Below are 12,700 nucleotides of genomic sequence, written 5' to 3'. Positions count from 1 at the left end.
GACCGTGCAGGAGGAGTGTCGGCGGCCTCCGGGCCACGTATGGAACAGAAGCGCGGCACCACGATGATGGGCTCCTGCTGCTGCAGGGAACCTTGGCACGGCTCCCTGCCGCCAGGGAAGACAGCAGCGATGTCGGCGGCCTCCAGGCCGCTTGAGGGACAAAAGCGCGGCTCCTGCCGTGTGTGCAGCTCGTCGGTGACCACTGGGCTGCGAAAGATGATGGGAGAGAGGTGGAGCGGCGGCCTGTGGCTCCTGCCACAGGCCGAATCGCAACATCTACTCTTTTTAGTTGAATCTCCGCACTTAGTACTTACGGCTGATTTATACCAAATGCAATATTTAGCTATTCTTTGCTCCTGAGTAACTCACTGTATTTATTTTTCTTCCTGCTCTTGCTCTCCTCTTCCCCCAAGCCTCCCTGAAGATAGTAGTACAATCTTGGGCTTTCTAACACTGGAGTCTATGAAGGCAAACACTATGGAGTGACTAGTTTAAAATTAGGGTATTCATCATCATGAGAGCAAGCTAAACAGTTTAAAAAATAATTTAAAAGTATAAATAGATGACTTGTTTCTATTATATATATATATTGGTGGGGCAAGTAGCAAAACACCCCATATAACTGAAATTAAGTGGAAAAGTAGCCTAGAGCAGCGGGCTGAGTCCTAGGACAGCCAGGGCTCAAATCCCACTACTGTTCCTTGTGATTTTGGGCAAATCACTTTACCCTCCATTGCCCAGATACAAATTTAGACTGTAAGCATTCTAGGGGAAAGGGCAATACCTATAGTGCTTGACTGTAACTCGCCTTGAGCTACTAATAAAAGTTATTAAATTATTATTAACATGTTACCCATTTAGTTATTGTTCTCAGGCTCCCCAATATAGCCTATGATAATTGCAGCACAGTTGTTGCACATGTTCCTCTTGTTGTCCCTTTCCCCCGCTCCCTGTTCTTTGTATTTTCCATCTAGAGTTTTAATGTAAACCGATAGGATGTGCCTACTAATGTCAGTATAGAAAAACTGTTAAATAAATAAATAAAAAAGCATGAGTGAAAAAAAATTATAGGGGCTAGTATTTATGAAGCAGAAATCTGGAAATGAAGAGCACTCATTGAGGGGAGACGAGGGATTTATACAGCATGTTTCCACAGCTGAATAAAAATTCATACCTTCAATACCAAGGACAGACTCAGAAGTTGATGAGAGTCCCCCTGTAGTAACAAATTAACCCCTCGATTCATCAAAATGCTATAATAATGCATGATTAATGCCCATGGTAAGAAAAAGGGACATGTTTATGGTAATTATAATATTAGAACAGTTGAGAGAGAGATTATAAACGTTTTATAGCACTCAACTATTTATATCTCTATAGGAGGGCCAGCTAATAGTATCCTGTTATAGAGTCCATCAAGCTAGGGTGAGAGAACATAGTAGAAATTAGAGATGTGAATCGGAACCGGTTCCGATTCACATCGTTAATTTTTTTTTGTGCGGCCCGATCGCGGTTTTGTTTATCGACTGCGCCCAAGCCGATAAACAAAAAAACCCACCCGACCCTTTAAAACTGTTCCCTTAACTTTCCTCACCCTCCCGAACCCCCCAAAACTTTTTACAAGTACCTGGTGGTCCAGTGGAAGTCCCAGGAGCGATCTCCTGCTCTTGGGGCCGTCGGCTGCCACTAATAAAAATGGCGCCGATGGCCCTTTGCCCTTACCATGTGACAGGGTATCCTTGCCATTGGCCAGGCCCTGTCAATTGGTAGGAGTAATGGACGGCCAGCACCATCTTTAAAAATGGCGCGGGCCATCCAGTGCTCCTACCATAACTTTCAGGGCGTACTGGGATTCAGGGCAAGAATATCCCCACCACCCCCCAACCTGGAGCCCTCCATGGATCCAGAAAAGTCAACACTGGCACCAAATTCTATTTATTTACAATGTGTAAATGTCTGCAATTAACACCAGGTTATTCAGCCTTTCAGCAGCAAAGGGAGGGTCTTTGGACTAATCTGTGATATTACAAGAATGAAAATTAGCAGGTAAGAACCCATTTTCCTTTCCTGTTCATCCCCAGATCAGGCCAGACTAGTATGATGTACCAAGCCCCCCTAAACTGGGTGGGATCCCGGAAGACCCAGGTGCAGAACACTCTCACCAAAGGTCGTGCCTTCCTGCGCCTGAATATCCAAACAGTAATGCTTGTTGAATGTATGAAGCATGGACCATGCCACTACCCTACATATCTCCTGCAGAGATACCAACTGACACTCCACCCAGGAGGCCCCCTGCACCCTTGTATAATGTGCTCACAATCCCGCAAACACCACACGACCCTTACAAATATAAGCAGAAGAAATTGCTTCTGTCAATCAATGAGAGATCGTAGCTTTAGAGGCCTTAGCCCAGGGGTCGGGAACCTTTTTGGCTGAGAGAGCCATGAACGCCACATATTTTAAAATGTAATTCCGTGAGAGCCATACTAACTACAACCCCCCACCCTCCTGACTCCCCCAAGACCTACCAAATTAATTTACTACAACCCCCTACTCTCCTGACGCCCCCAAGACCTGCCAAAGTAATTTACTACAACCCCCCATCCTCCTAACCCCCCCCCCCCCAAGACCTGCCAAATGTCCCCGGTGATCCAGCAGGGGTCCAGGGCTCGCAGACAAATCTTTAATAAACAAGTAAAAATCTAACAAACCCCCCACCCTCCTGACACCCCCCAAGACCTCCAAAATTAATTTACTACAGCCCCCACCTTCCTGACCCCCCCAAGACCTGCCAAAAGTCCCTGGTGGTCCAGCGGGGGTCCGGGAGCGATCTCCTGGACTTGGGCTGTCGGCTGCCAGTAGTCAAAATGGTGCCCACAGCCCTTTGCCCTCACTATGTCACTGGGGTCGACCAATGGCGGCAGTAGCCCCTGTGACATAGTAAGGGCAAAGGGCCGTCGACGCCATTTTGATTACTGGCAGCCGACGGACCTTTGCCCTTACTATGTCACAGGGGCTACTGCCGCCATTGGTCGACCCCAGTGACATAGTGAGGGCAAAGGGCCGTCGGCGCCATTTTGACTACTGGCAGCCGACAGCCCAAGTCCAGGAGATCGCTCCCTGACCGCTCCTGGACCCCCGCTGGACCACCAGGGACTTTTGGCAGGTCTTGGGGGGGTCAGGAGGGTGGGGGTTGTAGTAAATTAATTTTGGAGGTCTTGGGGGGCGTCAGGAGGGTGGGGGATTTTGTTAGATTTTTACTTTTTTATTAAAGATTTGTCTGCGAGCCAGATGCAGCCATCAAAAGAGCCATATCTGGCTCCCGAGCCATAGTTTCCTGACCCCTGCCTTAGCCCCTTTGTTCACACCCCCAAACAGCACAAAGAGATGATCCTAGCACCAAAAGGAATTGGTAACCTTAAGATAACACAACAGGGTCCTGTGCACATCCAAAAGATGCAGCTCCCTCTCCAGTGGAGACTCCCTAGACCAATCCATAAAGGCTAGAAGAACATAAGAACATAAGAAAATGCCATACTGGGTCAGACCAAGGGTCCATCAAGCCCAGCATCCTGCTTCCAACAGTGGCCAATCCTGGCCACAAGAACCTGGCAAGTACCCAAAAACTAAGTCTATTCCATGTTACCGTTGCTAGTAATAGCAGTGGCTATTTTCTAAGTCAACTTAATTAATAGCAGGTAATGGATTTCTCCTCCAAGAACTTATCCAATCCTTTTTAAACACAGCTATACTAACTGCACTAACCACATCCTCTGGCAACAAATTCCAGAGTTTAATTGTGCGTTGAGTAAAAAAGAACTTTCTCCGATTAGTTTTAAATGTGCCCCATGCTAACTTAATGGAATGCCCCCTAGTCTTTCTACTATCCAAAAGAGTAAATAACCGATTCACATCTACCCGTTCTAGACCTCTCATGATTTTAAACACCTCTATCATATCCCCCTCAGTCGCCTCTTCTCCAAGCTGAAAAGTCCTAACCTCTTTAGTCTTTCCTCATAGGGGAGTTGTTCCATTCTCCTTATCATTTTGGTAGCCCTTCTCTGTACCTTCTCCATCGCAATTATATCTTTTTTGAGATGCGGCGACCAGAATTGTACACAGTATTCAAGGTGCGGTCTCATCATGGAGCGATACAGAGGCATTATGACATTTTCCGTTTTATTCACCATTCCCTTTCTAATAATTCCCAACATTCTGTTTGCTTTTTTGACTGCCGCAGCACACTGAACCGACGATTTCAATGTGTTATCCACTATGACGCCTAGATCTCTTTCTTGGGTTTTAGCACCTAATATGGAACCCAACATTGTGTAAATATAGCATGGGTTATTTTTCCCTATATGCATCACCTTGCACTTATCCACATTAAATTTCATCTGCCATTTGGATGCCCAATTTTACAGTCTCACAAGGTCTTCCTGCAATTTATCACAATCTGCTTGTGATTTAACTACTCTGAACAATTTTGTGTCATCTGCAAATTTGATTATCTCACTCGTCGTATTTCTTTCCAGATCATTTATAAATATATTGAAAAGTAAGGGTCCCAATACAGATCCCTGAGGCACTCCATTGTCCACTCCCTTCCACTGAGAAAATTGTCCATTTAAGCTGTTTCCTGTCTTTTAGCCAGTTTGCAATCCATGAAAGGACATCGCCACCTATCCCATGGCTTTTTACTTTTCCTAGAAGCCTCTCATGAGGAACTTTGTCAAACGCCTTCTGAAAATCCAAGTATACTATATCTACTGATTCACCTTTATCCACATGTTTATTAACTCCTTCAAAAAAGTGAAGCAGATTTGTGAGGCAAGACTTGCCCTGGGTAAAGCCATGCTGACTTTGTTCCATTGTCTGGTTCAAATGAAAAGAGGAAACCACCTTCAGTAAAAATGATGGCACAATCCGCAATGTCACCCTGTCGGTCCCAATCCAGAAAAAAGGATCCCTGCAACATAAAGCCTGCAGCTCCAAAATCCACCTGGCCAAACATATGGCTACCAGAAAAACAGCCTTCAACATCAGATCCTTCAACAACGCTCCCCTTAAGGGTTCAAAAGGGGCCTCACTGAGCACATGCAGAACTAGGTTGAGGTTCCAATCCAGACACAATTTCTTCACCGAAGGCTGCAAGTGCTTGACTCCTTTTAGAAATCAGACAACATCCGGATGGGACACTAAGGTCCTGTCCTGCCACCTGCCCTTAAGGCAATCCAAGGCAGAAACTTGAACCAGTAGGCATGACAGAGCACGAAAATTCTAACATGTAACCCTCTCTTACCACATCCAGAACCCATTGATCCATGGTAATCTTGGCCCATTCCTTGTAAAAACGGGACAATCTGCCCCCTACTGGCTCCACATAGGAAAAGGCCCTCTGGCATCATTGGGCTGATTTTCCGCCACTGTCTCTGGAAGATCTGCGGTTCCCTCAAAAGGACTGCTGCCTGTCCAGATTCTGCTTCAAGCCCAACACAGAAACACTCTTACTGGAACAGAACCACCTCAAACCACTGAAAACAGAATCGGGGTGGGAAATCCTTCTTGCCAATTCTCCTATCCTCTGGCAGCTTATTCCCTTTGGACTCTCCCAAAGTCTTTATCAGTTGATCCAAATCCTCTTCAAACAAGAGCTTCCCTTTAAAGAGTAGATTACATAACTGAGACTTGGACCACAAGTCAGCTGACCAATTGCGCAACCATAATAGCTTGCGAACCGCCACAGCGGAGACTAAGCTCCTGGCCTAAGTCTGAACCAAGTCATAAAGAGCATCTGCTACATAAACCACACCAGCTTCTAGTGCTGAAGACTGCATGGCGCTAAACACCCCAGATGAAGCCTGCTCCTGAGCTTTCTGTACCCAGCATAGACAAGCCTTCTGCATCATACTACCACAAATTGCCACCTTCAGGCTCAAGGCCGAAACTTCAAACAACCGCTTCAACTGAATTTTCATTTTACGGTCCTGAACATCCTTCAGAGTGGCAGAACCTGCCACTGGGATTGTCGTCTTCTTAGTTGGCGGACACAGCCGCATCCACCTTCAGAGCCCGCAGGAGATCCAGAACCTCTTCACTCAGCCGAAACAGGTTCGCCATGGCGTGACCAAACTTCAAGCCCACTTCTGGGAAGTCCCACTCCCAATTCACCAGCTTACAAATCTTTTTAGGCAGGGGAAGGCACAAGGGGGACCCCCACAGGCCATCCAGGACCGGGTTCACTCCTTCATTATCCTACTCCTCCAGGGTCACCTTAACCCCTAGTTCCTCCAGAACCTGGGGTATGACGGGCTGCAACTCCTCCTTCTTGAACAGACTGATCATGCTAGGGTCATCCCCCTCCGACACTGGAAACTCATCCGGATCCAGATTATCCTTGGTCAGATTAGGATCAGCACTTGGGTTTCGATCAGCAGCCACATCCGGGACCGCTTGCTGCAGATCTGCAGGATCCCCCTACATATCATCGGAGTCCTCCAAATCCCTGAGAACCTGTTCGGCCCCAGAACACTTGAGACCCAGTTGCTTCAAAAGATCACTAGAGCTACCAGAAGATTTCACCTTCGGCCTCTTGATCAGGCAACTGGAAACCTTCTCAATGGAATGTTTCGCTCTTGCTCTCTTTCCCGCCAGAAAAGCCTTTTGCAGAAGGACAAACTTCGGGGAAAACTCCTCCGGATCATCCACTATCTGATCAGGAAAGCTAACATCTGATTCTTCTCCTCCATTCTGATCCTGTGTAGGTACTTGCACCACAGGTAAAAGCAGGGGAGGGGAATCACTGGTCTCCCTAGGGACCGTGGATCGTGATCCTCTACTGGTCCGGCCACAGAATTTGATCCCCCCCAGGACCACCACCACAGCTCCTGTTGACCTAGAGGCCATCCGTTCTCCTGATGCCCCCGAGGAGGTTCCCTCCTCCCCTGACATACAGCCAGTGCATAAGGAGCGGGAATTGAGCCACACCGACCAGAGGCCGCAAGCCCTGCATGCTGCCATGTGTGGTTTTGGTGCCATCTCCCACGTGGTGGCAAAGGAACTCGCTCTGGGAAGAATCACCACTGGCAGACTCCGCTGAAAAGCAGGCTGCACATACGGTTAAAAAAAATCAACCCATACACACAGTTGGACTCAAAGCCAGGGGGCCTTGCTGCCGAGCTCGGCGTGCGGTAAAACACCCTTAGTCACTGGGATCCCCCAGCAGAACGAGATAACAATGGGCTTACAGCTCAACTGCCTGCACCCAGCGCCAACAGCCCCCACTGCTGCTGCTGCTAGCGCCCCGCTGTCAGTCTGCCTCAAACTGAAACTCCTGGCTTCTCTTTCTCTTTTTTTTTTTATTTTTTTTAAGCTTAATTAACAAACACAAATAAGAATACTTCCTTGTTCAACAATGAAGTCAGGCAGGAGGAGGTCTTGGAGGCCACGAGTGAGCCAGTCCCCTCGCTATCAGGGCCTCCGGAAACAGTAGGTTACAGACAGGCGGGGGTGACCAACTTCCCGGTTGCTCAGCTCTACCTGAGATGGTCCTACCAACGTACCTAACACCTCAGGGAGTGACAACTCCAATCCAAAATCCACCTAAGTCTTTCTTCTTCTTCTTTTTTTACACTGAGACTAGTCAGACTGCAGGTTTGCACCTCTACCATCTGCTGGAGACAGAGAAATACTGAGGGACTGCAGGTGGCACTCTCGGATATGTAGCAGGGCCTCAAAGTGTTTGTTCTCTGCCTCCATCTGCTGGTAGAGATAGAAAAGCCACTGGTCTGGACTGATCTGAGTATGAACAGGAACAGAAGTTGAGGGCTGGCATTGAGATCTTGCCCCATTTCAGCTAACAACCTTGTGAAAAGTTTTGAGTGAGGACATTGGGTCCCTAGTGGAAAAAGGGGGAGGACGTTATGACAAGGACAGCCTGAGGAAAGATGATGCATCAAATCTGAGGGTAGAAGGAGGATGACAGAAGTAGGAAACCCTTCTGGAAGAATTATTGGTTTGATGGGAAAGTCTGGTGCCTTGAGAGGAGAGCCCCATTTCCTGTCGTCTGGTGTGGAGAGTAAAGGATAAGGCTCCAGGCTGATCTTAGGATACCTGGAGCTGTGAGTAGTACATAACCGTTGAATGAGATAGCTGGGCTTTAATTAAATATTATAGAAAGTAATCATTTACCACTGTTATTTCTTCTCAATAATAAAAACAGTTTGATCTATGTGGATTGCTATTAAGAGGAAGTATCCTATCTATAGACTTAGCAAGCATCAGAGCTTAGGGCCTATAGCCACTGATGGTCCATAAGTTCAATAGTAGAAATAGCTGCATAAACTGAATGTACAATAGGGAGGCAGGAAATCTGTGTCGGATCATTTATATTTTGCCACTTGGTGCAGGAGGAAGGAAGAAGGGGGCCTGCTTCAGCTCTGCAGATGAGTCATGTTCAACTCCACCTTCATTTTCTTTATCTTTCTTTACTTCCAGCAGCTTCATTTCTGCCGTGAATCCATTTTTTGCTAGTACGGGACCTCTCACACAAATACATTTACAGCAAACGTTATATTATACTCCTGTTTGCTCTACCTGGCCATAAAGTCCTCCTTTGCCCATCAGTACTCCCATGTTCTTGCAGTCTTCCCAGATAGAGTTCATCTCTTCAGGTGGAAGAGGCTGACAACTCTCCTGTGGAAAAAGAAGCGTTTTAGAAACCCAGGGGCTCCAGTGCAGAGACATCAGCCATATTCAACCTGAGGCTTAGGAGCTCTGGGCGACTTTCCAGTTCTCACAGCCTGACTTTTTCATGGCACAGAATACAGTGGGTGATGGAATTTACACATCATGGTGATAGGAACACTGTTTGGGGTTTTTCAAAATGTGAATATGAAAATTGCAGACATTTGTTTACAACCTTGTTGGAACTGCACAACTATGTGCATATTGGAGCAAGTTGATTGGCCTGTTCCCGCTGAACAACGTCCCTGTTGCTCGAATTTGCTTATTTACTGCTGTGCCACAGTCATTCATGAACGTAAACCACTGCATTGAAAAGTTCTTTAAAAAAGTTAAAAATAGAAAAAGTAGGGATGTGCAATCATTTAAAGATGACATTAAAACATCAACAAAATTTATGTTGCTTGTGTTTGCATGTGAAACGACATAAACCCCCTAACAAAATTTTGATATGTTTATTTTGTTTCGTTTCAGAGTTTCCAGGTAGCAGGGAGGATTTTCTCCTTTTCCCCTGAGGTCCAGATGAGCTCTGTATGGGCATCCCCACTTCTTCCCTCCCTGAAGAAAAAGCCCCTCTGGGACATCCCCATTTCTCCCACCCTTCCTCCATCTTTCCCATCTGACAGAGAGCCCTGTTGGGGACATCCCCATCCCTTCTTCTCACCCACAAAATGAATCCAGCCCACCCCCTCCAGTGCATCCTCAGCCCCTCCTAGCCCAGAACCCCTCCCAATGACCTTCTCTCCTCTTCTCTGGATTGGATACTCACCATTCCAGAGGACCCCTTTCTTTGCTAGCAGGAGGGCCTGGGTAGTTCTGACACTATCTATTTCAGTCCCTTCTACTGGTGAAAAAGGAAATCGCCATTTATAACAGTTGCTGTTTGGGAAAATTCATGAATAAGCTGCAAGTTATTCCATCAAAGGCAGGTTCTATGGATTACTAAACCTTCTATTCCTTCTCTGTTGCCTGAGCTTGTCACTGAGGACACCCCACTTTTAATGAAAACAGAGGTATAGGTATCGGGGATCATTATTGACTCTGTTCTTTTCTTTTCAGGCTCTTATTAAAACTGTGATTCAATATTGCTTTCATCCTTTACATTTAATGCACAACTTACACCCTTATATTTCAAGAGAATATCTGGCTTCCCTCTTAGATTACTGTAATTCATTATATACTGAACTTAAAGCTTCTTAAGAACATAAGAACATAAGAAAATGCCACACTGGGTCAGACCAAGGGACAATCAAGCCCAGCATCCTGTTTCCAACAGTGGCCAATCCAGATTATCCAAAACACAGCAGCTAGAACCTTGTATGGCTTGAAACGCTATGACCATATTTCTCCAACTTTATGTTGTCTTCAGAGGCTGGCAATTTCTTTTAGAGTTCAGTTTAAATTGCTATCATTGGTTTTCAGGATCCTGCATAAGCAAGGACTTAAATATCTAAAGTACCTGGATTTGTCAATATCATCTGAATCGGGAGCTTCGATCTTCCTAAGAAGGATTATTGGTGGTTCCTTCAATTAAAGATATTTGTCTCACAGATATGAGACTTATGGCTTTTTTTACATGGGTCCATATCCTTGAAAATCTTTTCCTAGGGAGCTCCGACTCATAGACCACTATTTAATTTTTCGCAAATTATGTAAAGTTTGGCTGTTTACATCTGCTTTTATCCCAAGTTAAATTTTCTCTGAAATTATTAGCTGATTTGAGAGAGTGTTATAACTGACTGTGATGTTAGTTCTTAAGATGGTATGCTGTAAATCTCTCTAGTTTTGTTTGTATATTTTATATTGCAGGTAAAGTTATTGCTCAAAGACCTTGGTTGGAGGGGAAGGTTTATAAATGTAAGAAAAATAAATTACTAAACCACTAGATATTTGTCCTCCAGAGCCCAAAAAGCCAATGGATGAAGCAAGCCCAGTGAATGTGTATGAAATATATTTCCACGTATCGGAACCAGGTGAATGTATACAGATATATACAACGTCTATTCAGATATCCTGAAACCCAGTACTAACTATAAAGAACAAAAAGCCAACACCACAAACATAAAATATATAATTTCTGATAGCACGGATCATTCAGAGGCATTGGGTTTATATATTATATCCGGAAAACCAGACAAGCTAAGGGACTCGAGGCCTGGGCTGAGACCTACTGCCACAGAGCCATCAGATGCTAACTTTAAATACTGTAATAGACAGACCTTTAGGGATGCAGCAATATGAAGTCCTAGAGTTACTAACCCGGTCTGTCACCATTTCTACCCCAATCATGAGGCCCTTGCCACGGACATCTCCAATGATCTCAAACTTATCTCGTAGTTTAGCAAGCTCCAACAACATGTAAGACCCCACAACTTCACTATTTCGCTGTAAACCATCTTCTTCGATAGCCTGGTTAGGAATAAAGCAGAAAAACACAGCATAGAGTGCTATAGATACTGTTATAATTAATAAATAGTATTAGAAGGAACTCAACCTGTCCAGCAAGACAGCCAAGGGGCATGCGGCCCTTATTCTCAAGACTAGTTCTGTACATTATACTGCACAAAGTAGTTTTTAGGGTGAACTGCCTTTGTGCTATGTATCAAATAGCTATATAAATAAATAAATAAATACAGGTGATACCTTATTTCTATGTCACCACCCTGCACCAAGAATCTGTTAAAAAAAAAATTAGGCCCATTTTTATCAATCCTGAACTACCCTTCTGCCTTTCTTTTTAAAGGAAGGTGGGAGAAGAGAGACATGCTCTAATATCAACAACATTTCATCATTCTGTGCCCATGAACAAAATATTGATTGAATAGGGCCGAATGTGTGTTCTCAGCACAGGAGGACACCTATAAGGGTCTGAATAGCTAATCTCATAACCCAACCAGCAGAAAGTCAAGTTTCATCCTCAGCTGCTTTTATAGCAGAAACAGGAAAGGATATAGCTCAGTGTTAATTTTGTTGGAATCTTTGAAGACTGTGTAATATCTCAACACGGCATTTTTCTTTGCACACCTATTTTTTTGTAAATAAAACATATTGTTTAAAATTTTGAAGACATATCTTTATTAATTTAAAATATAATTTCATATATGCAAAGAGTTGGAAAAAAATACAGAAGATTATTTCCACTTAGACAAAGGTTTAACCTCCTCCTCTTAGAGGAGAGGATAGTTGCCTAATAACCAAGGACATGTTAATCACGTTTTACGTATATAACTTGTAACCTAAATATCCTCCTTTCCTTTGTGCTATTTGTACCCTTTGGCACTCTCCGGTGTAATACTCCTATTATGTTCTTTCTTATTAGGAGTGTTTCACTACAGTAAGAGCACCTATTGTGAAGGCTTTGTCTGTCTGTCCGTCCATACGCCTCAGTGTGACTGCAGACTCCTAGTGAAGCAGCTGTGCATGTCACACATCAGAGAGTAAAAATCTGGAAGGAGAGTGAGCTGAGCAGCAGGAGTTCATGCTGACATTGCTGCCACCATCACCACTCCCAATCTCTAACCCTAAAGCAGTTTAAATGCGGGATAGGGAGGAGCAGCGGACATCCATGCTTCAGTCACTCCCATTGCTGCACTGCTCCCCAGTTCTTCCAACCCCATGGAATTTTATAGGGGGTAAGAGAGGTGAGCTAACAGAAATGCACTGCTGTGCACGGCTTTAAATATTTTTTTCTTATGCTCTATAATAAACTTTGTTAATTACAACTTTCAGCTCAAAATTCCATCTGATTTCTTCGAAGTGATAACTCTAACACAAAGAACATCACTAAAGATGAATATCCATGAACTGCATTAGGCCATTTTTATGAACATTCTTATACAAAACAAACCTATAAGAAACAGGCTCACATCAAGAACTGCAGAACCAATGGTGCAGGCCATAGCATTCCCTCCAAATGTGTTAAAGTACAGAGCATGAGCCAAAGAATCTGCAATCTCTG

At 44.7% G+C, this 12,700-nt stretch overlaps 1 protein-coding gene across 3 annotated transcripts in view; it reads right to left on the bottom strand.

Annotated features, from left to right (window-relative positions):
• AGXT2 (alanine--glyoxylate aminotransferase 2) overlaps positions 1-12,700 on the bottom strand; it is a 145,236-nt gene that overhangs the window by 3,772 nt on the left and 128,764 nt on the right. Inside the window, exons 11-13 of one of the 3 annotated variants that reach the window (XM_029578964.1) lie at positions 12,609-12,697; positions 11,002-11,151; positions 8,596-8,694 (exon numbers count right to left, since the gene is read on the bottom strand). The exons of 1 other annotated variant lie outside the window; for it this stretch is intronic. In XM_029578964.1, the coding sequence (XP_029434824.1) occupies positions 8,596-8,694; positions 11,002-11,151; positions 12,609-12,697 (338 nt within the window). The remainder of the gene's footprint in view (positions 1-8,595; positions 8,695-11,001; positions 11,152-12,608; positions 12,698-12,700) is intronic. One more of the 3 variants, XM_029578973.1, reaches the window with a different exon arrangement.

This window comes from Rhinatrema bivittatum, chromosome 1 (genome assembly GCF_901001135.1).
Source record: "Rhinatrema bivittatum chromosome 1, aRhiBiv1.1, whole genome shotgun sequence".
Taxonomy (NCBI): domain Eukaryota; kingdom Metazoa; phylum Chordata; class Amphibia; order Gymnophiona; family Rhinatrematidae; genus Rhinatrema; species Rhinatrema bivittatum.
The sequence above is the reverse complement of the archived record's forward strand: the minus strand, read 5'-3'. Positions and strand labels throughout refer to the sequence as shown.